Consider the following 23,531-nt stretch of genomic DNA (forward strand, 5'->3'; position numbering starts at 1 on the left):
CCATGGATTTATAGAGAGGCAATATGATATTTTCTGTTTTATCTAGCCTTACGGGCAAATACTTTTCAAAATGTGGTAACTTCATATCTGACCTCTTAATCCTTGTCCTCAGAGGAAACCTGTACATCACTTTCAAAAGACAAGCCTGGAAACTTTATAACTCCTGCTAGACACTAAAAACCATGGTCTCAGTAGAGACTGGTTTTATGGTTCATTACAACAATTTGTAACCTAGTAACCCCTTTTTGTCTTGAGACTGCAGAGGTGTTAATTGCCCACTTAATTTTAAGTGGTTTGTTGTAACATGTGTTTACCCTTTATGCTTAACAATCTGTTCCACCTTGTATTTAGCTGTGTCATTCTGTGGCAGTCTCGTTACCTGCAGAAGAGCTCTGTGAAGCTCCAAAGCTTGTCTCTTCCATCAACAGAAGTTGGTCCAATAAAAGATTGGACCATCTTGTATCTCTCAGTAATTAAATAAATCATTTGGAATAAATAATTATTGAAACAAAGCTAGTCATCTTATTGTTTTGTATTTATGAAGATGGTGTGAGGAGCACACAGTGTACACTTATAAAACAGCATAATTTGAACACTGTAGATTAACCTGCTTGGCAGTGCTTCTTCAATGAGAAGGAAGGATGATACTCTTCTTAAACTTTGTGTTGGCATTTAAAGACCCTGGGAGAGGTGGCACTGAGAAATATATATTCTCAATGGAGCTGGTAGCAATGCCTGTGGTTAAGGATGCCCAACACTTCCCATTAGAAGAGCCTGTTTTCAGTTGTTTATATGTTTATAACTTTGCAAATATCTAACCGTTTGGGGTGAAATTTTCAATGCCGGCTGTTTGCCTCAGACTTTTTTTGTTTGTTTTTTGCTTCAGCTAAAATGGTTCAGCTATTTCTCAGAACGAAGCTTGGGAAAAATATTGTTTTCCTATGTCAGGGGTTCCAAACTTGGTTTGTAGCTTGTTCAGGGTAAGCCCCTGGTGGACCACGAGATGCTTTGTTTACCTGAACATCCGAAGGTACGGCCACTCGCAGCTCCCAGTGGCAATGGTTCGCCGTTCCCGGCCAGTGGAGCTGCGGGAAGCGGTGGCCGGGCCCATGCCGTTTCCCGCGGCTCCCATTGGCCGGGAACGAAGTACCGTGAGAGTGGTGTATCTGTGGACACTCAGGTAAACAAAGCGCCATGCAGTGCACCAAGGGCTTATCCTGAACAAGTCGCGAACCAAGTCTGGGAACCCCCAATGACATAGGAAAACCCCTGCCCTATGTTAAAACACACACACACACACAAATTTTTCAACTGTTTCATCAAATAACAGAACGCCACTAGCCATCACCTTCAGCCCCCAACTAAAACCTCTCCAACGCATCATCAAGGATCTACAACCTATCCTGAAGGACGAGCCATCACTCTCACAGATCTTGGGAGACAGACCAGTCCTTGCTTACAGACAGCCCCCCAATCTGAAGCAAATACTCACCAGCAACCACACACCACACAACAGAACCACTAACCCAGGAACCTATCCTTGCAACAAAGCCCGTTGCCAACTCTGTCCACATATCTATTCAGGGGATACCATCATAGGGCCTAATCACATCAGCCACACTATCAGAGGCTCGTTCACCTGCGCATCTACCAATGTGATATATGCCATCATGTGCCAGCAATGCCCCTCTGCCATGTACATTGGCCAAACTGGACAGTCTCTACGTAAAAGAATGAATGGACATAAATCAGACGTCAAGAATTATAACATTCAAAAACCAGTTGGAGAACACTTCAATCTCTCTGGTCACTCGATCACAGACCTAAGAGTGGCTATACTTCAACAAAAAAGCTTCAAAAACAGACTCCAAGGAGAGACTGCTGAATTGGAATTAATTTGCAAACTGGATACAATTAACTTAGGCTTGAATAGAGACTGGGAATGGATGAGTCATTACACAAAGTAAAACTATTTCCCCTTGTTATTTCTCCCCCCTACCCCACCCCCCACTGTTCCTCTGATATTCTTGTTAACTGCTGGAATTAGCCTACCTTGCTTGTCACCATGAAAGGTTTTCCTCCTTTCCTCCCCTCCCCCCCCCCCCCCCCCCCCCCCCCGCTGCTGGTGATGGCTTATCTTAAGTGATCACTCTCCTTACAGTGTGTATGATAAATCCATTGTTTCATGTTCTCTGTGTGTGTGTGTGTATATAAATCTCTCCTCTGTTTTTTCCACCAAATGCATCCGATGAAGTGAGCTGTAGCTCACGAAAGCTTATGCTCTAATAAATTTGTTAGTCTCTAAGGTGCCAGGGTACTCCTTTTCTTTTTGCGAATACAGACTAACACGGCTGCTACTCTGAATCCTTGCTTTGCAGCAGACTTGAAATTTGGCAAGGTGGTTGCCCTGGTGTCAGGGCGCTGTCTTTGCAAAAACTGACCCAAATTTGGCCAAGTTTTAAGTCTCTGAAAATCTCAGTTTGCATAAGCTCAGTAGAGACTTGTTCAGTTTGATAGCTAAATTCTCCTCCAGAGAATCTGTTTGTATTGAGCATGCTCCATCTCCAGCAAGCAACAGGGGCTGACCAGGACTTTTTCTGTAATTGTTTCTCCTGGCTGATTGGGTCCTCTGTGTCACTGGGCACAGGAACTGAGAGCAGGCAGACTGTCTTGCCTGTGCTCTCAATTATTCCTGTCTAGCACCCATTCAGTGAGGTCAAAAAGGAGGAGGCAGCTACACTGGAATGTAGAGAGGTGAGAAATGTGATGGGGTGGGGGGGACAAGGAAAGAGAGGGTTCCACAAGCTACAACAGGAGGGGGCCAGGAGCTTGGGAGTGAATCAGAGCAGAATGGGCAGGAGCTGGTGGTGAGGTATGGTGGGGGTTTGGATAGAGGTAGAGGATGAGTGAGGCTAGGGGCAGAAGGGTCAATAACCACTAGAGCACGTACTCCCCTCTAGAACTGGAATTGAGCTCAGAAATCCTGAGTCTTCACATTCCTCTGCTGTCAGCAAATAACTGAATTCCAATAGCAAAGTATGTATCTCTTCTCTCCCCTGTTGTCTGCTCCCGATAAAGGATAACAGTCTACTACAGCTACCATTTACTCTGTTACTTCAAATGGTAGAGGTTTGTGTGTTGAAATATTCAAACCTTGATGATGTACCATGTGGTGTCAATATTCCACATGATGGAATGTTTTTATTTGTCTTCTTTTAAGATAATTTTTTTTAAAGAACATTATTAGGCTGAAAAATCAAGCACTTAGAAGTTGGAAAATGCGAGAATTAAGGTTGCATGAAACCTTAATTTGGCCCTTCCTGTGCATTTGTATCATTATTCAGTCTTTAATTATACAATCACACAGAATGTTTTTCACAAGACACTGACTCATTCAGAGAATGGGTAAATAATAATTCAGAGGAAAGAAAATATATAACTTCATCCTTGTAAATTTTATTCATATCATCGAGAAATGTCAGGCATAATCAAGAAGTTGCATTCCTAAATATGTAATTTATTATTTAGGATGTAGTGCAGCTATCTTGTAGACTTTAACGGTTATATTTTCAAAAGGCTGTCTTGATTATTTAAACTAAAAGCATTTTTTAAAAGATCCATAATTATCCTTGTCTTTAAAAATGTTTTAGGTTTAATGACAAATATTTGCCAGAGGGAAAACAAATCTTCTACTTCTGTTGTTCACTCAGCTGCTACTGCTGCTTAGGGTTGTTAACTTTCTAATTGTACAAAACCAAACATCCTTGCCCTGCTACCTGCCATGAGGCCCCGCCCCTTCCCCGAGACCCGACCCCCGCTCACTCCATCCTCCCTTCTTTCGTCACTTGCTCTCCCCCACCCACACTCGCTGTCACCGGGCTGGGTCAGGGGATGGTGTGGAGGAGGGGATGAGGGCTCTGGCAGGACATGTGGGCTCTGGAGTGGGGCCAGAAATGAGGGGTTTAGGATACGGGAGGGGGCTCAAGGCTGGGGCAGGGAGTTGGGATGTGGGAGGGAATATGGGGTGTGGGCTCTGAGAGGGAGTTAGGGTGAAGGAGGGGGTTCCAACCTGCAGGAAGGGGTTCAAGGTTGGGTGGGGGTTCGGGATGCAGACTCTGGCTGGGTAGTGTTTACCTCAGGATACTCCCGGAAGCAGTTGGCATGGCCATCTCCTAGGCGCAGGGGCCATGGTTCCTGACTAATGGGAGCTCTGGAGCTGGCGCTCGGGGCAGGGGCAGCACAGGGAGTCCTCAGGGCTGCCCTGGTGCCTAGGAGCTAGACATGCCGTCCGCTTCCGGGGGTTGCAGGGAGCCAAGGCTGGCAGGGAGCCTGCCTTAGTCACACTACACCGCTGACTGGACTTTTGGTGGCTCAGTCAGCAGTGCTGACTGGAGCCACGAGGGTCCCTTTTCGACCAGGTGTTCCAGTCGAAAACCAGATGTCTAGTGCTCTTGCTGCCTCCTTGAGGTGGGAGGCAGCAGCTCAATAAATCACCATCATTGAGGTTCTATATATTCCTGTCCTAGTTCTGTTCCTATTTTTTCCTTTGCCTTAAGCAGAAATATTTGCAGTAATATCTACTCCTGTGTTCTGTAGAGTAGTCCAATTCTTTGTGGTTTGGGTAATGCTTATTTTTCACCTAAACCAAATAATTTCTCAGGCATTTCTGTTTTTTTTGTCCTCTAGGGGAAATGATATCCCTTTTTTTACATCTACTATAAGGGGTAAAGATTTCTGCAGGTTAGAACCACTTGTATCACTTAGTGGGTGGAACATACAATGGGACTGTCAGTTGTCTTTGCTAGACAGTTCAAGTGAATCTACATAGGAGCAAAGCCATTCTGGTCAATGAATATGTATACTTCCTCCACATGGATTGCAGCAGCTTTCTGCGGTGAAAAGGGAGAAACAATGGTTGGGGGAATTATGCAAGGTGGCCATATGGTCCTTCCTCTGCCTTGTGTGTTTTTAAAAGACATGCAGTGACCTTGATCTCAGATGTGCTCAAAGACATCAGGGCAGTAGTGCCAGTGTAAAAAACTATGATCCACCCATCTATTTTAAAGGGCTGCGAAACTGCTATTGGAACTGAGGCTTGGATCCCAGCAGCTTTAAACTGGTGTGCTGACAGAGCAGATATGCTAGGGTTAACGCTATATCAGTACACCATTTTGGAACAGCCAGCCATTCTGCTTATCTATGCTGCGGTGTGAAGTGCTTTAGCCTATTAGCAAATGTTCAACTACTTTTTCTTAGGTTTGTGTTTTTGAAGTGGACTTTTTTGTATTGTTTTTTGATAGTTAAGCAACTTTGTTCAAGCTAGACCAAAGTGTTTTTATTCAGCTTTCCTCCTCATGGCATCAAATGGCTAGGGCTCTACCAAATTCAAGGTCCATTTTGGTCAATTTTGTGGTTATAGGATTTTAAAAATAATTAATTTCATGATTTCAGCTATTTAAATCTGAAATTTCACAGTGTTGTAATTGTAGGGGTCTTGACCCAAAAAGGAGTTGTGTGGGGGGGCGGAGATGTCATAAGGTTATTGTAGGGGGGTTTGCGGTATTGCAACCTGTACTTCTGTGTTGCTTCTGGTGATGGCACTACTTTCAGAGCCAGGCAGCTATAGAGTGGCGACTGTTGGCTTGGAGCCCAGCTCTGAAGGCAGAGCTGCCACCAGCAGCAATGCAGAAGTAAGGGTGATGATGCCATACCGTGCTGCCCTTACTTCTGCGCTGCAGCTTGCAGAGCTGGGCCCTCAGTCAGCAGCCGCCACTCTCTGGCCACCCAGCTCTGAAGGCAACAGCGCAGAAGTAAGGGTGGCCTGGTATGGTATTGTCACCCTTACTGCTGCTGGCGGGGTGCCGTTTTCAGAGCTGGCCGCCTGGCCAACAGCTGCCACTTTCCAGTCAGCAGCCGCTGCTCTTTGGTCACCCAGCTCTGAAGGCAGCACAGAAGTAAGGGTGGCAAAACCACGGTCCCCCTAAAATAACCTTGCGACTTCCCTAGAACTCCCTTTTGGGTGAGGATCCCCAATTTGAGAAAAGCTGGTCTCCCCTGTGAAATCTGTGTAGTATGTGGTTAAAGCACACAAAAGACCAGATTTCACAGTGGGAGACCAGATTTCATAGTTCATGACACGTTTTTCATGGCCGTGAATTTGGTAGGGGCCTACAAATGGCACAGAGCATTTGCAGGCAGAATGAGTAGGCTGGGGCCCCGCACAAAATATAGAAATAATTGATGGTGATTGGTGTGCTGCTTGTCAATTTGAGAAGGAACTGCAATTCATTACTCACAAACTGTCAAGTGAAGATGTAGAAAAGCAATTAACGGGTGAAATTTTAGCTCAAACACTTGCTGCTAAGCTTCACAGCGTTCTGTTATAGTTTAGTTTCCTCAGGTACTTGTTTTCTGATGGTTATAGAAGACTCCTTTAGACCCATTACTGCAGTGTTGTGGTATGATTAGGGTAACTCCTGTTGCAATGGAGGTCAGTCATTCATGTCTTTCAGTTGTAAAAACAGATTTCTGAACTTGTTAAATCTCTGGCAGTTCTTCAGTGGTTGCTTTTTATTTTGGATTGTGGAACCATAATATTTTCCATAGTATGCAATTATGTCTTTTTCTATTGCTTGAAAATAAATGCATAGTTTTGCTTAGAAACCCACATGGTGATGCATTTCCAAATTTAAATTATGATCAGACTTTGGAATTATTACTTGGACAAGTTTTTCCAAGCTTAACATGTACAACTTTTTCTTTTTAATATAGCCCAGTGATGAGGGAAAGAGGGTTGTTAGTTTGCCCACTGTTTTAAAGGTATTTTTTTACAGCTATGCAAAATAATATTCTGGTGGAAATTTGATATATCTATATTCACACTCCTTGCTATAACTGTACTCTATTTTGTGTAGAGACTTCATTGAAATAGATCCACTGCTAATATTAAATAGTTCTAAAATTTCTTGATTTCACGCACTAGCTTGTGCTCCTGATTATTTTATTTTTTTTTAAATGAGAGCAGGTGATGGCTTGATAAGAGCAACAGGTTTTGTTGTTTTTACCATCATTATTTCCCCTCCCTCACCTGTGCCAATGAGGGAAGACATCCAAAAGAAAGACAGACAATCTTTAAATAATCAAAATGTGCATCTTTAACTTATGGCCTTAAGCTTTTCATAGTAATTACTTTTTCCAAGTATTTTTTTATGTAAATCTGTATGGCATTTTACCTCATCATTCAAATGTAGCAAAAGTGTATTAAGAATAGTATTCTAAGCCTGTATGCCTTGATGTAAAAGTGAAGAACTGAGCAAATTGCATATTATTATTAGTTTAGTTATTTGCATTATAGTAGAATTCAAGGCCTAAATCTTGATTGGAGTGCCACTGTGCTAGGCAATGTACAAGCACATAACTGCATTAAAGAGCTTACAGCCTAAATAGACAAGACAGGCAGAGGAGATGGGGGGGCGGGGGGGGAAGAGATGAAGTGACTTGTCCAGATTGCCTCAGCAGGTCGGGGCAGAGCCAGAACTAAAGTATACTGTCTCCCAGCCTAGTGCCCTATCAAGTAGACTACACTGCCAAAATCACATAATTGCTCACCTCCCTCTTCCCACGACAACATACAAGTAATTTGCATTTTTTAAGTTTAGCTATAAAGATCTGGTAGCTGGTTTAAACAAAAATCTCAAGAGCAAAGATACTTTGTTTATGGTTGCATTGTCATCTTTTTTGTTGTTGTTACTCTTAGATTTTGCCAGTTTCCAGATACTGACTTGATCATTTACATATCTTGTGCTAAAATAACATGCGAATGGGGATGCATTAAAGATGTAGTACTCTAGAAGAAGAGGTGAAAAAGACATTGAATCTTTGGAATATAATTAGTTATCTCTGCCTTAGTTGGGTTTTTATCTAAAGTATCAACATATATAAGAGAAATTTGTAAAATGAGCAGAAATTAACAGCGTGAGAGATTACATTTCTGAAGAAATGCAAGTGAATTTGTGCTATAATAAACCTAAACAAAGATACATAGTATAGCGGAAGAGAAATGTGAACGAAATGATTTGTGATGGTGAACAGAACATGAATATAAGTTTGTAGCTATAGGACATTTTGTTTTCATTTATATAAAAGAGGCTTAATCAGATAGATAATGGAGTTGATAGTCCCTGTATAGTGTTGCTGTTATGACTGCACTGAGAACTCCTACCATGTGCACTCAGGGCAATACAATAAAAGCAATATTATTTATGGTCAGTTTTCAGATACAAATTCTATTTTGAAAAATAATTCTCTAAAACAAAGGGTATTAAGGGTTTGGAAAAGTTAAGATGCACTATCTGAAGAACTGATAAGAAAACATAAACCTCATCACTAGTTTGGAGAAGACTAGGAGGTGATTTGATAACCACATGTAGCTGCTTGACAGCATCTTCACTGATGATGAACTGTAAGGTAAGTAAGTGTGTGTGTGTGTGTGTGTGTGTGTGTGTGTGTGTGTGTGTGTGTGTGTGTGTTTAAAAATATAATTTTAATTGATTTCTCAACATTAAAGGTTTATTATGGAGATACCAGTCCCTCTGTAGTTTGAGGAATACTGCTTACTGGCATAAGCATGATTCCCTTCCTTTAACTTTGCCAAACCCAGACTGATCTGTATGAAATTTCACATGCCAGATCTTAGCCCAGTGTAACTTCTTTGTTCATTTGTTTCTTGCATTGTTTGTGGTGAATTGAACCAGACGTTTGGGAGAGATGACCAGACAAGAAAGAGATGGTGTTCGGTTCTTCAACCTTTTCCTTATGTGTCTTAGCTAGAGCTGAGTGAATTTTTGGTTTGGGGGCTGAACCAAAAAAATCAGGGGGGAAAAAATGGTTTGGTCTGAACTGAAACTGAATTTTTTTCAGTTTTTCTAGCTGCAACAAAATAACCAAAACAATTTTGTTTCAGGTCAAACAAAACAATTTGAGCAGAAATTAAACTTTTTCAGTGTTTTGTTTTTGTTCCTTTTGGGCATTTTCAGGCATGTTGTACCATTTTATTAAAATTAAATTAAATTTGAAACAAAATGGCATTTTGATATGAAATGTTTCAGTTCAAAATAGTCAAAACAGACAGTTTAGACTTTTTAAAATAAAATTTCTGGCTAAATCTATTTGCTGAATTGGACCTGAATTTGTGAGTAATTTTGATGCCCTGAAAAATGCATTCATCAGCAAACTTACTATTTACCGAAAAATAATACTCCTAGTTCTGCTATTATGCTCATCGTATCCCTCCAACTACTGGGCATAGCAAATCTATTTTTATTGTGTCTGTTGTCCATGGTGCTAACATAATTTAGTGGTTTTGATAAGGTGATTAATTACTGTGAGTTCTTTCACTGCATTACAAAGCATGCATTGTTTTTTCTGTGTTAATTTTAATGTTAGCTTAGAAAGTTTTTCTACTTACATTCTAAATATATCATATAATTGGCATAGCATCTTTAAAATAGTGGAGAAAAATGATTGCCTTCAGTATACTGTGTATTTAATCTGCAATTAAGTCTCTTTCTAAGAGCTTGTGTATGACTAGGAAGAAAAGTCAGCAACTGTACAATTAAGAATTAAGTATTAAAGCTTCTGAAGTCAGAAAATATGTGGTAGGTCAATAGATAAGATTTTCTTGAAGCCTCTTGTTCTCAAGGTTGTATGTGTGTCTGTGCTTTATTTTTATTTACCTTAAATAAATCTTTATTTATCTTAAATCCCCCTACGTTATTCAAATAGTCTTAAAGTGCAGCTCTGCTGTGAAAAGTAAATGTGTAGTTGTTGAATGACTGCAAGTAAAAATGACAGATTGCAGAGTAGCAGCCGTGGTAGTCTGTATCCGCAAAAAGAAAAGGAATACTTGTGGTACCTTAGAGACTAACAAATTTATTAGAGCATAAGCTTTTGTGAGCTACAGCTCACTTCATCGGATGCATGCAGTAAAGTGAGCTGTAGCTCACGAAAACTTATGCTCAAATAAATTTGTTAGTCTCTAAGGTGCCACAAGTTATTCCTTTTCTTTTTGCAAGTAAAAAGAGACTCTGGCCAGGATGATGGGAAACAAGCACAAGCTCTTAGGTTGCTCCCCTCTGGCGCATTATAACACCTCTCCAGGAGCAGAGACTGTGTCACCAGCAAAGGTGTGGAATAGAGGGGGCAGCCAGTGGTGAAAGGGCCCAAGGTATTTCTCTGGTCAGGGAATGCTTGCAGGAGGCAGATACTTCCATGTTGATCTCTGCCCCAGTGGAGGTGTCTGCTTTCTATTCTACCACTCCATCAACAGTACCTATAGAAAACAATCCTGCTAATAAGCAGCAGCAAGTGTGAACTTCCCTTTCTATTATCACCTGAATGACTTAAGACCCATTCAGTTTACTGAAGTTCTGCTCTGAAGTGATCCCTAGGAGCAAATTATATACATCCTAACCATCTCCTCTCTTATTCACAGCATGGTTAAAAATACTCCTGGGGGAATTCTGTGCCAAAAATTAAAAAATATTCACAAAATATTTTAAAATTCTTTAAAATTTTTTGTATTTTATTTATTAAACTAACACTACACAATCATGTCAGTTTCAATTATTTTGGTAATTTATTTCAAAATACCTGTCAGCAAATATGTCTGTAACAAAACAGACACACAAAAATTCTCCCAGGGGCAGAGTTAAAGAAACGCCTATGATAACCCAGTTCCTGTTTCTCTGCCTTCTCCCCTCCAGCCAAGGGGCCAGACCCCCACTCCCCTTCCCCCTGAGTCCAGCCATGGGGCACCCCTCAGTCGAGACACTTACACCCCCGCCCCCCAGACCCCAGTCGTGTCCCCGCAGCCCAGATACTCACACCACTTCCTCCCCCAGAGCCTAGCTGTGCCTTCTCCAGCCCACACACTTGCATCCCTTCCCCCTAGAACCTAGCTGCGGGCCACCCCCAGCCCAGACACTCTCATCCTCTACTGCTCAGAGCCCAGCCACAGCCCCAATACTCACATGCACTCCTGTCCCCTCAGAACCCACCTGTTCCCCCATAATCCAGACACCTACCCTACCTACTCACAGAGCCCAGCCACGGAGTGCCCTCCAGCCCAGACATTTGCACCCTGTACCCTCCCAGAGCCTAGGGATGCAGAGGGAGAAACAGCCTGATGATGGGTTTCGTCATACTGGGCTTGTATGAAGGGAACTGCGACTGCTGGGAACCCTCCAGCTTCCTCTCCCCATCTCTCCCAAGCAGTATCTTCTGTTTGAGAGCTGGGCTCTGCTGGGTCCAGCACCCCTCTAGTGGTAGCTAGCAGCTATGCAGCCCATTTGGGGTGGGAGTGGGGGGAAAGGAAATTTTGCGCAGGGATGCAGAATTCCCCCAGGATTAATATAATTTGTAATACACTTCAGACACAAGGGTAGGAGATGAAGGTGTTTGGTAACTGGTTCTTCATAATTTATTTTTGTCAAAAGTTGGGTTTTTGCAGAAGTAGCAGAAAATGTTGGGTGACCTTATTCTATTAATAGTTGCTGAAAGCCTGTGCGGTCGCATGGGTGTAATGTGCGTAAAAAAGACAAAAATGGGTGAGAGTTTAAAAATTGGATAGTAAGAAGCCACAAATCCCAGGGATTGACTCTGATGGCATTCTAAAAAAATAGGAGCGCTCAAACATGCTTGTAGCTGTTTCCATTGCTTCACAATGACTCAATAGACATTACAGGCTTCAGTGTGAATTTTGGAGTTATGATGTGTGCTACTTGTGGTGTTGTGTGAGTGATGGTGTTGATTTGCATATGGGTTGTGTTATGCCAGGAGAGTTGTGGGGAATGATGGGTATGTGCTGAACTGAGGGACTGTATGTGTTTGAGGTTATTGTGTATACTGGTTGTGTTGTGCTGGGGGAGTTTTGTGTGTGCTGCATGGCTGTGGCAGTTGGGCACACGGGTGGTAGCTGGGCCAAGTAGTGCACCATCAGTGCAGTCTCTGTCATACAGCTACTGAACTGTTGTATGCAAATTAGTTGTAGAGTAAGGGTGGTGATTGGTTGAATTACCTCTGATATCTCAAGGGTCTTGGCATTGGCAACCTTTGGCACTCGGCCCGCCAAGGTAAGCCCCCTGGTGGGCCGGGCTGGTTTGTTTACCTGCCGCATTTGCAGTTTTGGCCGATCGCAGCTCCCACTGGCCGCAGTTCACCGCTTGAGGCCAATGGGGACTGCGGGAAGTGGCGGCCAGCACATCCCTCAGCCTGCGCTGCTTCAAGGCATGGGTACATTCCTTACTATAGCTGTACACCACAGGGGTGAAATTTGTAAAGTCAATATGGCTGAGAACTTCAAAATATAATTGTAAGAGACTTTGAAAACCCAGTGATGATCCAGCCTGGTGATATTCTGAACAAAAAGAACTCTCGACCATGCTTGTAGCTGCTTCCAATGCTTCACATTGGGTCAACAGGCATTTTAGGCTTCAGAGTGACATTCCTGGATTTGATTGTATAGGTACAGTTAATAACATGAATTTTATATGATTTTATGATGCATTTTTTAGAAATATTTCCATAAAATGAAAGAATTACCAAATTTTTGTAATAAATTTATATTACTGTATAATTCAGTGCATATCTGCTGCATATTGGAGGAGTCCATAATTTCAGTGTAAGGGGTTGCACAGTACAAGGGACTACAGTAAGAATTTGGCTTTAAAATTGGAATGTAGTTAACAATTCTGTTGAGGTATGAGCTAGAATTGTATTTTGCTCATTGTTCCATAGTTCTGCTGTACTACTAATGGGAGTAAAAAGGAGTAAAAACTCTTTTCACAAAAATCAGCAAATGTGATTTGGAATGCACCAGGTGAGATTTGGATGTTGTGTAGTTTCTTGGTCCCACTGAAAACTAATGGGATTAATTGTAAAGTAAGGTATTGTTCAGGGTGAGTAAGGGTATCAGAATCTATTCCATAGGCATCAGATCTCTCGGGTAGTAATGCACGGCTTTTATACAGCCACTTTTCAGAGCAGAAGCATGTTTAAAAAATTTTTTTCCAATGGTAGCTCTGATTTTTAAGCACACAGATTTTATACTTTAAAACAGTTAAAAGATTAATTACAATTTTGCTGTTTTTCCATTTCTATTCTGTATCCTGTAGAAACAGAACATGCCAGGAACAAAAAAACCAAAACAACAAAAAAACCCCCACATTAATGAGTAGGCATGTTTCTACTTTAATTATCAGGAATGGCTAAGTTTCGAAGCATAAGAGCATTATTACTGTTTTTCAGTTCTACATCTTGGCAAAAAGTACTAACTTTATTTCAATTTTATTTCTTTTAAATGCAGAACTATGGTTTGGAAACAGAAAATCTAAAAACCCTTTCTCACAAGCTAAACGCATCTGCCAAAAATCTGCAGAACTTTATAACTGGGAGGAGGAGGAGCGGTCACTATGATGGCAGGACCAGCCGAAAATTACCAAATGACTTCCTGACCTCTGTGGTGGATCTGATTGGAGCAGCTAAAAGTCTGCTGGCTTGGTTGGACAGGTAAAATCTCCCAAATGTTTCACAGGTAACCAGTTCATGCACACACCCAAAACAAACGTTTTAAAATAATTTTATATTGATTTTAAGTGTAAGCTAAAACCACCAGTTAACTTTAAAGAATGGAAATTTGAATGGATTTTTAAAAAGATGAAGCTTTAGCATGCGGTTTGGACTGCACTCGGGATCATATTTTTAAAAATAGTGTAACAGTAGGCTTATTTGGAATTGAATATCAAGGCTAAACTGGATAAGGCAAACTGATGAATTTTTATATTGGTGCAGGGACAAACTTTTAAGTGAACTGTTTAATTCAAACAAGTTCTTTTGATGTTTATTGCACTGGTAAAATTTTTGAACCTATTGGTCATTGTACCAATGTTAATACCTAGTTCCATGGTATCTATGTTGCAGTTATGGAATGTCTTTGAAGCTCTAGAAACAAATAGAACTTTTCAGATCAGCTGCCTTTGATGTTACACTCATAAGATTTGATCAAACTCAGATGACTAGATAGATAGGCTCCCATTGAAATCAATGGGAGCTGTATCATGCTCTTATTTTACAATACCACACAAATATTCAGGATCAGACTGACCTTCTTACTACATTTCTATATTCCAATTTTATTCATCATGGCACTGAGACTCTCCAGGTAGTAAAGATGATTGATTATTGCAATTTCTCAAGAAATTAAAATGATTCTGCTTTTAAGTATATGCCTTTATAAGAACACCTCACAAGTCATTTTATAGTCAACTATAAATAGCCTGCTTGTCTTGTCTTAATTTGAACATGCAGTTGGTAAAGGGCAATTCAGATTTGTGTATCGCCAACTGAAGCTGTGATACATTGTAGATTAAGCAAAAAAAAAAAAGTGTGTGTGTCGGGGGGGAGAGGGAGACTGAAAATCCAGATGGATACTTCTTTTCTTTGTCAGGAAAATTACCTTTGTCCCCTAATAGAAACTCTCACAACAGAAGTGTTTTGTTTTAAGTGAGATATGTACCTGTCCAGCTTTTAAGAATGTATTCTTCAAAGTCGTGCTTTTGCTGTAGGAACCATAATTGCCATTGAAGTTTGAAAAGATTGGGCTAAAATTGGAAAACAAATAATGGAAAAGAGACATCTTGCAGTTTAAGAAATAATTTGTTGGTTATCGTGTAAATAACACAGATAATGTGTTTTGCTCTAAGTTTGGCAATAGCATTGCAATCAGAATTTTAAAAAAATGGATGCCTAATGTTGGACTTCTAAGTCCATATTTAGGCACCAAGAGGGGTAATGTTTCTTAGTGGACAGAGTACTGAACAGGACTCGGGAGACTGGATTCTAATCCTGGCTCTGCTGTTAACCTGCTGGGTGACTTTGGGTGAGTCATTGTGCCTCAGCTACCCTATAAAATATAAATGATACTTAACTGTTTTGTAAAGCACTTTGAGCTCTCCTGATGAAAAGCTATAGGTAAGAGCTGGGTATTATTATTATTATTATTATTATTATTATTATTATTTTATTATTTTTTATGTAGTAAGTGTAATCTGGTTTACCAAAAGGCAAAGCACCTGGAAGCTCCCATTGACCTGGCAGTTCTGCATTTTTGAAAAGCCAGTTGTTTAGTTAAATGCCTAAATATAGACTTAGGAACCCAATGTAGACACCTATTTTAAAAAGCAGGAAAAATATTTTCCTTTAAGAACCATTTTGTTTAAAATATCTTTTGACATATTTTCTGATTTCTGATATCTGCACTTACAAAAGCAAATTAATAGTTAAGTCTCTACTAAAAATAACCTCATTGAAGGCACCTTTATTTTTAAAAATTAAACTTCAAACTTACCTGCAATTTCACTAGTTTTAACTTGCCTTTTTAAAATACGTTAGCTCTTCTTTGCTGAGGGCTAATAATAAATACTTTAGGGCCTAGCACTCTTAAAAAATGCCGATAACGTAAGGCTACAGTTTCCTGCTTACCTGTTGCAGCACATTACAACTTGTGCTGTACTATAATTATACATCCTGTTACACACATTTTTAGTGACAGAAGTGGTATGAGACTTAAAATGTTTGAGTCCAAAAGACTGTTGGGTGTTATGAAATGGAGGGGTTTTTAATTGAAAATGTTTTAAAATAAATTAACTTTTTTATTATTTCTAAAATATAATTGCCCTATCTATGTTCAATCTACATAATTGACCTATGTAAAGTGTCCATCACACTTGTAGTACTATCACAGGCACCTACTTTCCAATTTGCTAGGGGGTGCTCAACCTCCGGCTTAGCCCCATGCCACGCCCCCACGCCACCCCTTTCCCCAAGTCCCCATTTCCCACCCCACCTCTTTCTACCTCATTCCTCTCCCTCCCTCGAGCATGCCATGTCCTAGCTGCTCCACCGCGAGCCTTTTTCCCCGTGGGTGCTCCAGGGTTGGAGCCCATGACTGTGCTATTGATTTGAGTTTATAATATAGATGTACTACACTTACTGATGGCAAGAGACTCTTAGAAGATGATGAGATCAGCTGACAGTTGATTTCTCTGCCTCTATAAACATAAACTCTAGATGAAAACACACATGCCCTCATGCTTTTTCTTGAGGAATAATCAGCTTCTGAAATTCAAATTCACCATAATAATTGTTCCATTTGAGCACTGATATGTGACATGATATCCAAGGTTGTGCCAAGATTGCATACTTTAGGATTAGACACAAAGCCAAATCCCCCTGATAAGAGTGGATGTGGCCCAGCAATGCATGCCCTGTCATTCTTTACTGAAATTATAATAAGATTATTTATAAAGGCAGCCACATTCTATCAGTCATAGATAATACAACAGGTAAACAAAAAATTAAAAGAGAGTTAATAAAATCATCTTAAAAATATAGTTTCCAATTTTACTTTCTGTTACTTGCCCATTTGAGCTCATCTGGAACTGTGGCTGTTCTGCACCTCTGAAAATGGAATCTCAAGGTATTTCAAATTTCATGCCACTCAGAAATTAGGGCAGCAAAAATGAGAGGCTACTTTTGAAAATGTTGTCTTTAGTACCTGAATGGGATTTTCTAGAAACAATATTTGAATTTCACTTAATTATATAGTAAATTACATACCTGTTCAAAATATCTGTTTAAACATTCTTGTGTACGTTTTTGTGAAATTTTAAGATTTTCTTCTAGTATATAATAATTTTCATTCAGTAGGTCCATTTTTCTTCTTTCAGATATCTCAAGGGGGCAGGTTAATGGCTATGTATTCTTCCTTCTTAAGAGCATGAATGTCTGGAGATCCATAGGGTTCTTTGCTTCCTGTTAAATGGCAACTGGGGGAGATAGAAATATTCTTTTACACAGATATGGTTTTGCTACTATTAGTCCTGACAGTCAAAGCTGAGCCCCAGACTTTGCTGTTGCAGAGATACTATGATGGTTGGTGCTACCTAAGATAAAATGGACTGAATTTTTCTGTTGAATAGTTCTAGCAGTATTTTTTGATAGGTTCTCTCAGTCGGAGTGTTTTTCTAGTGTTTCTTTATGGCCTTGAAGACCTGAAAGACATTTTCTATATGATGCCTTTATAGCCAGTGTGGCTCAAGTGTCTGACTGCTTCTCATGGCTAGCCTTAGGGAAATCTGCATTTTATATCAAATCTTATATTTCGTGTAACTTCACTATTGTGCTTTCAGTGCCTGAGAGAGATGGGGGGACGTTTGTGATTAAGTTGGCATAGACTTGCCCCATATAAAATGAAAGGGAGGCATTGAGGTAAAAGGCTGAGGGTTATTAGCATGCCTCCCCTCTGACTATAGTTTGCAGCCCTGGAGAGATTTGATATATTTCTGTCCTTGGATTCTTGGGTGGCAGCTCTGGCTTATAGCAACTTTTTTCATCTGTGACAAATAAATTAATTAAAAGGAATAATGTGGACATTAACACAGTGATACATGCCATTGTAACATCCAGACTGGATCACTGATATGCACATTTACTTGGGGCCACCCTTGAAAAAGCAACTAGTGGCTCCAGCTGTGTCTAAATGCACCAGCTTGCTTCTTGGGGGGAGAGCACATAAAACTTGAGCTCCATCTCTGCACTAGCAGTTTGTTCATTTCTTAATGCAATTTCAACTTGTTGGTTACAGCCTATAAAGACCTACATAAGATGGGCCCAGATATCAGAGCGATTGCCTTTTCCCCTATGGTCTGTTGAGACTTGTGATCTATTGGGTTACTCTCACTGTTGGTTCCCAGGATTGAACTGGCCATGGCTGGTATCAGGCCATTCTTTGTGTAGGGTCCATTCCTCTAGAATCTGCTTCTTCCAGTGACTGATCAACACCAGAGATCAATGAGCATCAGGGCATAGTTTAAAATTTCTATTTTTGCCAAGTTTTTAAAGTGTTTTGGTTTAACTTAATAGTAGGGATTGGGAGTTTTTGTAGAAGGCTTCCAAATCTCCGTTTCCAGATGGGTCAGTCTGGCTTCTTTTAGGCGCCTACATGGGAATCTGGTACAGGCACCCTGAAAAGTATCAGGGCTCAGGACATTAAGGTGGATGTGGTTTGCTTACAAGAACACTTGGACTTCCGTCTTTCTCTCACCAAGTCATAGAATTCTCCTCTACTTCTAGAAGGGGTGTTGTCCTAATGTTTTATAGTCATGTTTTTGTACTCTTTTCCCTGTTCCTCTTATCTTTTGCCTGTCAGAGCTTTGTTTTCTTAATATATCTATATCTATCTATCTTTGGGTACATTTAGGTGCCAACTGGCTTGGAATACAGGCCTTGGCAACTAAACGGCTGCCTTGAATTGCTGCTTTCTATTGGCTTACATAGATTCATAGATACTAAGGTCAGAAGGGACCATTCTGATTATCTAGTCTGACCTCCTGCACAATGCAGGCCACAGAATCTTACCCACCCACTCCTATGAAAAACCTCACCTATGTCTGAGCTATTGAAGTCCTCAAATCATGGTTTAAAGACTTCAAGGAGCAGAGAATCCTCCCTCAAGTGACCCGTGCCCCATGCTACAGAGGTAGGCGAAAAACCTCCAGGGCCTCTTCCAATCTGCCCTGGAGGAAAATTCCTTCCCGACCCCAAATATGGCGATCAGCTAAACCCTGAGCATGTGGGCAAGATTCACCAGCCAGATACTACAGAAAATTCTTTCCTGGGTAACTCAGATCCCACCCATTTAATATCCCTTCTCAGGGGATTAGGCCTATTTACCCTGAATATTTAAAGATCAATTACTTACCAAAATCACATTATCCCATCATACCACCTCCTCCATAAACTTATCGAGTTTAATCTTAAAGCCAGATAGATCTTTTGCCCCCACTGGTTCCCTTGGAAGGATATTCCAAAACTTCACTCCTCAAGCCCATGGGTCAAATAATACTGCCCCATATGTATGGACATATTTTTGTTTAAGGAAATATGTTCAGGTATTACAGAATTATTATATTTGGGTATTGCATACAATTCCTGTTAAAACCTATCTGAGTTACTGTGAGCCATTGTTTCTGCAGTCACAGGAACTTATTTTCTCTTGAGATTAATAATATATAGCACTATTATAAATTCTTCTTTTCTGACATGATAGATTCCTATTTTTTCTGTCTTTTAGGACTGATGCATTCTGTCCTGTAGAGGAGAGTCTTCAGTGGTGTGTCTGTCTGTCTGGTACCTAATTACAAAGATCATCTGTTGTATCCCCTGAAATATGTGCTCACTACTTATGCTAAACAATATGTTCCATCTTATATTTAGCTGTGACACTGAGTACCTTTCCCAGACCTGAAGAAGAGCATTGTGTAGCTCAAAAGCTTGTCTCTCTCACCAACAGAAGTTGGTTCAATAAAGATATTAGCTCACCCTCCTTGTCTCTCTAAAGATCACCTGTAACAATCCTGTGGAATGTATTTCTCATCATCTCTATTGAATGGCTATTAGCCATAACATGCAGCCTTCAAAAACTGAGGCACTTTTTTTTAAATTGAAAACCTCTCTGAAATAGGGGAGAAGAAGGAAAAAAAAATAGGCACTCGAATCGCATTGGCAATGCACTGCTTTATGTTTCTGGCCATGAAGCAGCAGTTTATAGATTACACAGAGCTGAACCAGCCACTGTAATGAGTAGAGCAGTGGTTCTCAAACTTTTGTATTGGTGATCCTTTCACACAGCAAGCCTCTGACTGTGACCCCCCCCTTATAAATTAAAAACACTTGTTTTATATTTAACACTATTATAAATGCTGGCGGCAAAGCGTTTTAACTTCACAACCCCCTGAGGGGTCATGACCCCCAGTTTGAGAACCACTGGAGTAGAGAGTGCTATTTTACATCTTTTTATTAAAATATGCAAAGGAAAAAAATAGAAAAAAGACCTAGGAAAATTGGAACAGTGGCAATAAAAAAAGCTCTGTCGAAAGGAAAATAAACAAAATGGTCAGAAAAAACTGATAAAAGGAATGGAAAAAAAGACACAATAAAACATTCACCTTCCAAAAATGAACTGCAAAAAACACAGAGCTGACTGAGACAGTTTAAATGTAAGACCGATTACAAATTAAATGGAAAATAAAATTGAGGTTAAAAATTGTGTGTGCGCTGGAGATAAACATACAATTAAGGCAAACTAGAATGGAATCTTATATTGCAGACTGGTTTAGGGAGTGAAAGCTCAGTGAACTGTGGTTATGGCTACATAGTCTCAGTGCATAGCAATTCTATGGTGTAAAGCCACTTTCTAAAAATGATACACTAATCTACTGAGTAAGAAGTTATCTGGTCATATCTGCTGACTTTATTGAAAAAGTACGTTTTTATTCCTGCTAGCCCTGAAAATTCTGTTCCATCTTTGGAATCCTCATTAGAATTGTTTACAAAGTTTTGGTTGGGGTTGCTCTTGTACAGCCCCATTGAAAGTACCCTGTAAAAATTAATTGCAGTTGTGGGGTTCCCTCTGAACTATCTATCATTGAGTTCCATATCAAATGTATACAGTTAATCAGCCCACCTTGATTATCACCACAAAAGGTTTTCCTCCTTTGCCCCCCTCCTTCCTGCTGGTAATAGCTCATCTTAAGTGATCACTCTCCTTACAGTGTGTATGATAAAACCGATTGTTTCATGTTCTGTGTGTGTGTGTGTGTGTGTGTGTGTGTGTGTGTGTGTGTGTATATATATATAAATCTCCCCACTGTATTTTCCACTGAATGCATCCGATGAAGTGAGCTGTAGCTCACGAAAGCTTATGCTCAAATAAATTTGTTAGTCTCTAAGGTGCCACAAGTACTCCTTTTCTTTTTTTCAGTTTTTTCTGTGAGCAACGTAAACTCAACCAGGCTTCTGAGGGTCAAGCTATTGTTGTTTCTATCTCCAGCACCATTTTTAAGGTTCTACAACCAAATTGTACCCTTAGTGGCACCTATGCACGCCTCACAGTTGGGTCCCTTTGTTCTGAGGCAGTAAGAAAATTGCAGTACAGTGACATCATAGAGGTGCTGCCTGAGAGAACACCCCAGAAGCCCTGACTGTCGAGCAGTGCAGCAGCCTTTAGAGGTCATCTTTTCTTCAGTTGGGACATGGCTAATTCATTGTTCTTGTATTGTGGTATTTTTTATTCCTTCACACTGCTTCCAATGTGTTCCCCCCACTTTCTATGGTCCGTATCTTTACAGTCCAACCAGAGATGCTGAAACAGTTTTTATAGTGGGGGTGCTGGGAGCCATTGAACTACACTGTAAACCCTGTATATAATGGAAACCACTTCAAGCCAGGGGGTGCAGCAGCACCCCTTGTTCCAGCACCTATGGGTCTCACCTAAAGTTCTGAAATGAACCCTAGATTTGTGAATCTGAGGACCTCAAACATTAATGTACTTATCCTCACAACAATATTAAGCCCAGTTTACAGGTGAGAAACCGAGGCACAGATTGCTTAAGTGACTTGTCCAATGGCACACAGGAAGTGTGCAACAGAGCCAGGAACTGAAATCTGAACTGAGTCCCAGTCTAGGCCAGTTCAGTTTCTTAGCCAGATCACTATTCTTCCTGCCATAAAGTTTAGCTGTATTCTGACCTGTCAAACAAAAAGGTTGTCTTTGTCTTCATCTAAAATTGGGCAAGGACTCCCAGTTCCTTGGTTATGCCTCTGCACTACTGTTTTTTTCCCTATGTGGAAAACGCCTGCAAAATCAAGGACCTTTCAAGTTTCAATTAAGAGAAGACCTGTTTCTTCAGAACATGTTCTACCTCACATTCCAGCATAACTAGTTCTTGCATGGGAAAACTTGATTTAAAAGATAACATCCACCATTTTATCTTCCAGAAAAGAGTTGCTCCTGCTCTACATTATAATGCCACCATTTCATGAACACTCTTAATAGAGAATGGTACTTGTGTGACATGCAATAGCACTAAAATAGTTTGTGTGTATGGTTTCTCATCACCTGCCCCCTTTGCTCCACCAATTATATTAATTTTGATGCTCTGTTTATCTGCTTTTCCTGCATCCATCTGTATGTTCTGCCATGTAGCCCTCTGTTTGGAATGTCCTCTTAATTCTAGTCCACCAAACTGCTGTCTTTCTGACAAAGAAACCACTCCTGAAAACCTATTTTTTGTGTGAGTCTCAACAGAACGTGGTCCAGTAAAAGATACTACCTCTCCCACATTGTCTCTCTTATTTTCTGTTATCCAGAATTAGTCAATATAATAAACTGTAAAGAAAATTCCTAATTACTACTGTATCTGGGCTTCCCAATACACTTCTCTATTCTGTCTTGTTTAGGTTGTAAATTTTTTGGGGGTAGGAGCTGTCTGTATTTTGTGTGTTATGCAGAGCTGAGAGTAGGATGGCCAGCTTTCTACTCGCACAAAACTGAACACCTTTGCTCCGCTCCCTGCCCTGCCCTGCCCCTCCTCTGAGACCCCGCCCCTTCTCTGAGGCCCCATCCCCGCTCACTCCATCTCCCCTCCCTCTGTTGCTCGCTCTCCCCATCCTTACTCACTTGCTTATTTTCACTGGGCTCGCTAGAGGGCTGGGGTGCGGGAGGGGGTGCAGGCTCCAGGGTGGGGCCAGAAATGAGAAGCTCCAGAGTGCAGGAGGGGTCTCCAGGCTGGGGCAGGGAGTTGGGATGTGAGAGGGGGGTGAGGGCTCCAGCTGGGAGTATGGGCTCTGGTGAGGGGCCAGAGATGAGGGATTTGGGGTTCAGGAGTGGGCTCCAGGCTGGGACTAAGGGGTTTGGAGGGCAGGATGGGGATCAGGGCTGGGGAAGGGTGTTGGGGCACAGGAGGGAGAGTGAGGGCTATGGCTGGGGGTGCAGGCTCTGGGGTGGGGTTGGGGGGTTTGGGGTGCAGGAGGGTGCTCTGGGTTAGGATTGAGAGATTTGGATGGCAGGATGGAGATCAGGGATGGGGCTGTGGCATGGGTTTGGGGCCCGGGAGAGGGTCAGGGTGCAGGCTCTGGGCGGCGCTTACCTCAAGCAGCTCCCGGAAGCAGTGGCATGTGCACCCTCTGGTTCCTACGTGGAGGTGCGGCCAGGTGGCTCTGCGCGCTGCCCCATCTGCAGGCGCCGCCCCGTGGCTCCAATTGGCTGTGGTTCCCAGCCAATGGGAGCTGCATAGGCGGTGCTTGGGGCGGGGACAGCATGCGGAGCCCCATGCCTGCACCTCCGCATAGGAACAGAGCGGGACATGCTTCCCACGAACTGCCTGGCATGGAGGCTAGCAGTGGCACCAACTGGACAGTCAACGGCCTGGTCAGCAGTGCTGACTGGAGCCACCAGGATCCCTTTTTTGACTGGGTGTTCCAGTCGAAAACCCGACACCTGGTCCTCCTAGCTGAGAGGAACATTATGGGTTCTTAATAAATAATAAGAGTGATGTCTATGTAATCTATGAAGTGTTTGTATTTGGAGAGCTGGATTGGGAAAGGACCGATTGTTCTCAAAACTCTAAGGGATT

At 41.4% G+C, this 23,531-nt stretch overlaps 1 protein-coding gene across 9 annotated transcripts in view; it reads left to right on the forward strand.

Annotated features, from left to right (window-relative positions):
* The window catches only part of CNKSR2 (connector enhancer of kinase suppressor of Ras 2), a 384,996-nt gene that overhangs the window by 60,150 nt on the left and 301,315 nt on the right, over window positions 1-23,531 (forward strand). For 8 of the 9 annotated variants that reach the window (XM_043504745.1, XM_043504743.1, XM_038375840.2 and 5 more), the window contains one exon: window positions 13,364-13,566. In XM_043504745.1, the coding sequence (XP_043360680.1) occupies window positions 13,364-13,566 (203 nt within the window). Of the gene's footprint in view, window positions 1-13,363; window positions 13,592-23,531 lie in introns of those variants that run through there. The other variant, XM_043504746.1, reaches the window with a different exon arrangement.

The sequence above is a fragment of the Dermochelys coriacea genome, chromosome 1, assembly GCF_009764565.3.
Source record: "Dermochelys coriacea isolate rDerCor1 chromosome 1, rDerCor1.pri.v4, whole genome shotgun sequence".
Classification (NCBI taxonomy): domain Eukaryota; kingdom Metazoa; phylum Chordata; order Testudines; family Dermochelyidae; genus Dermochelys; species Dermochelys coriacea.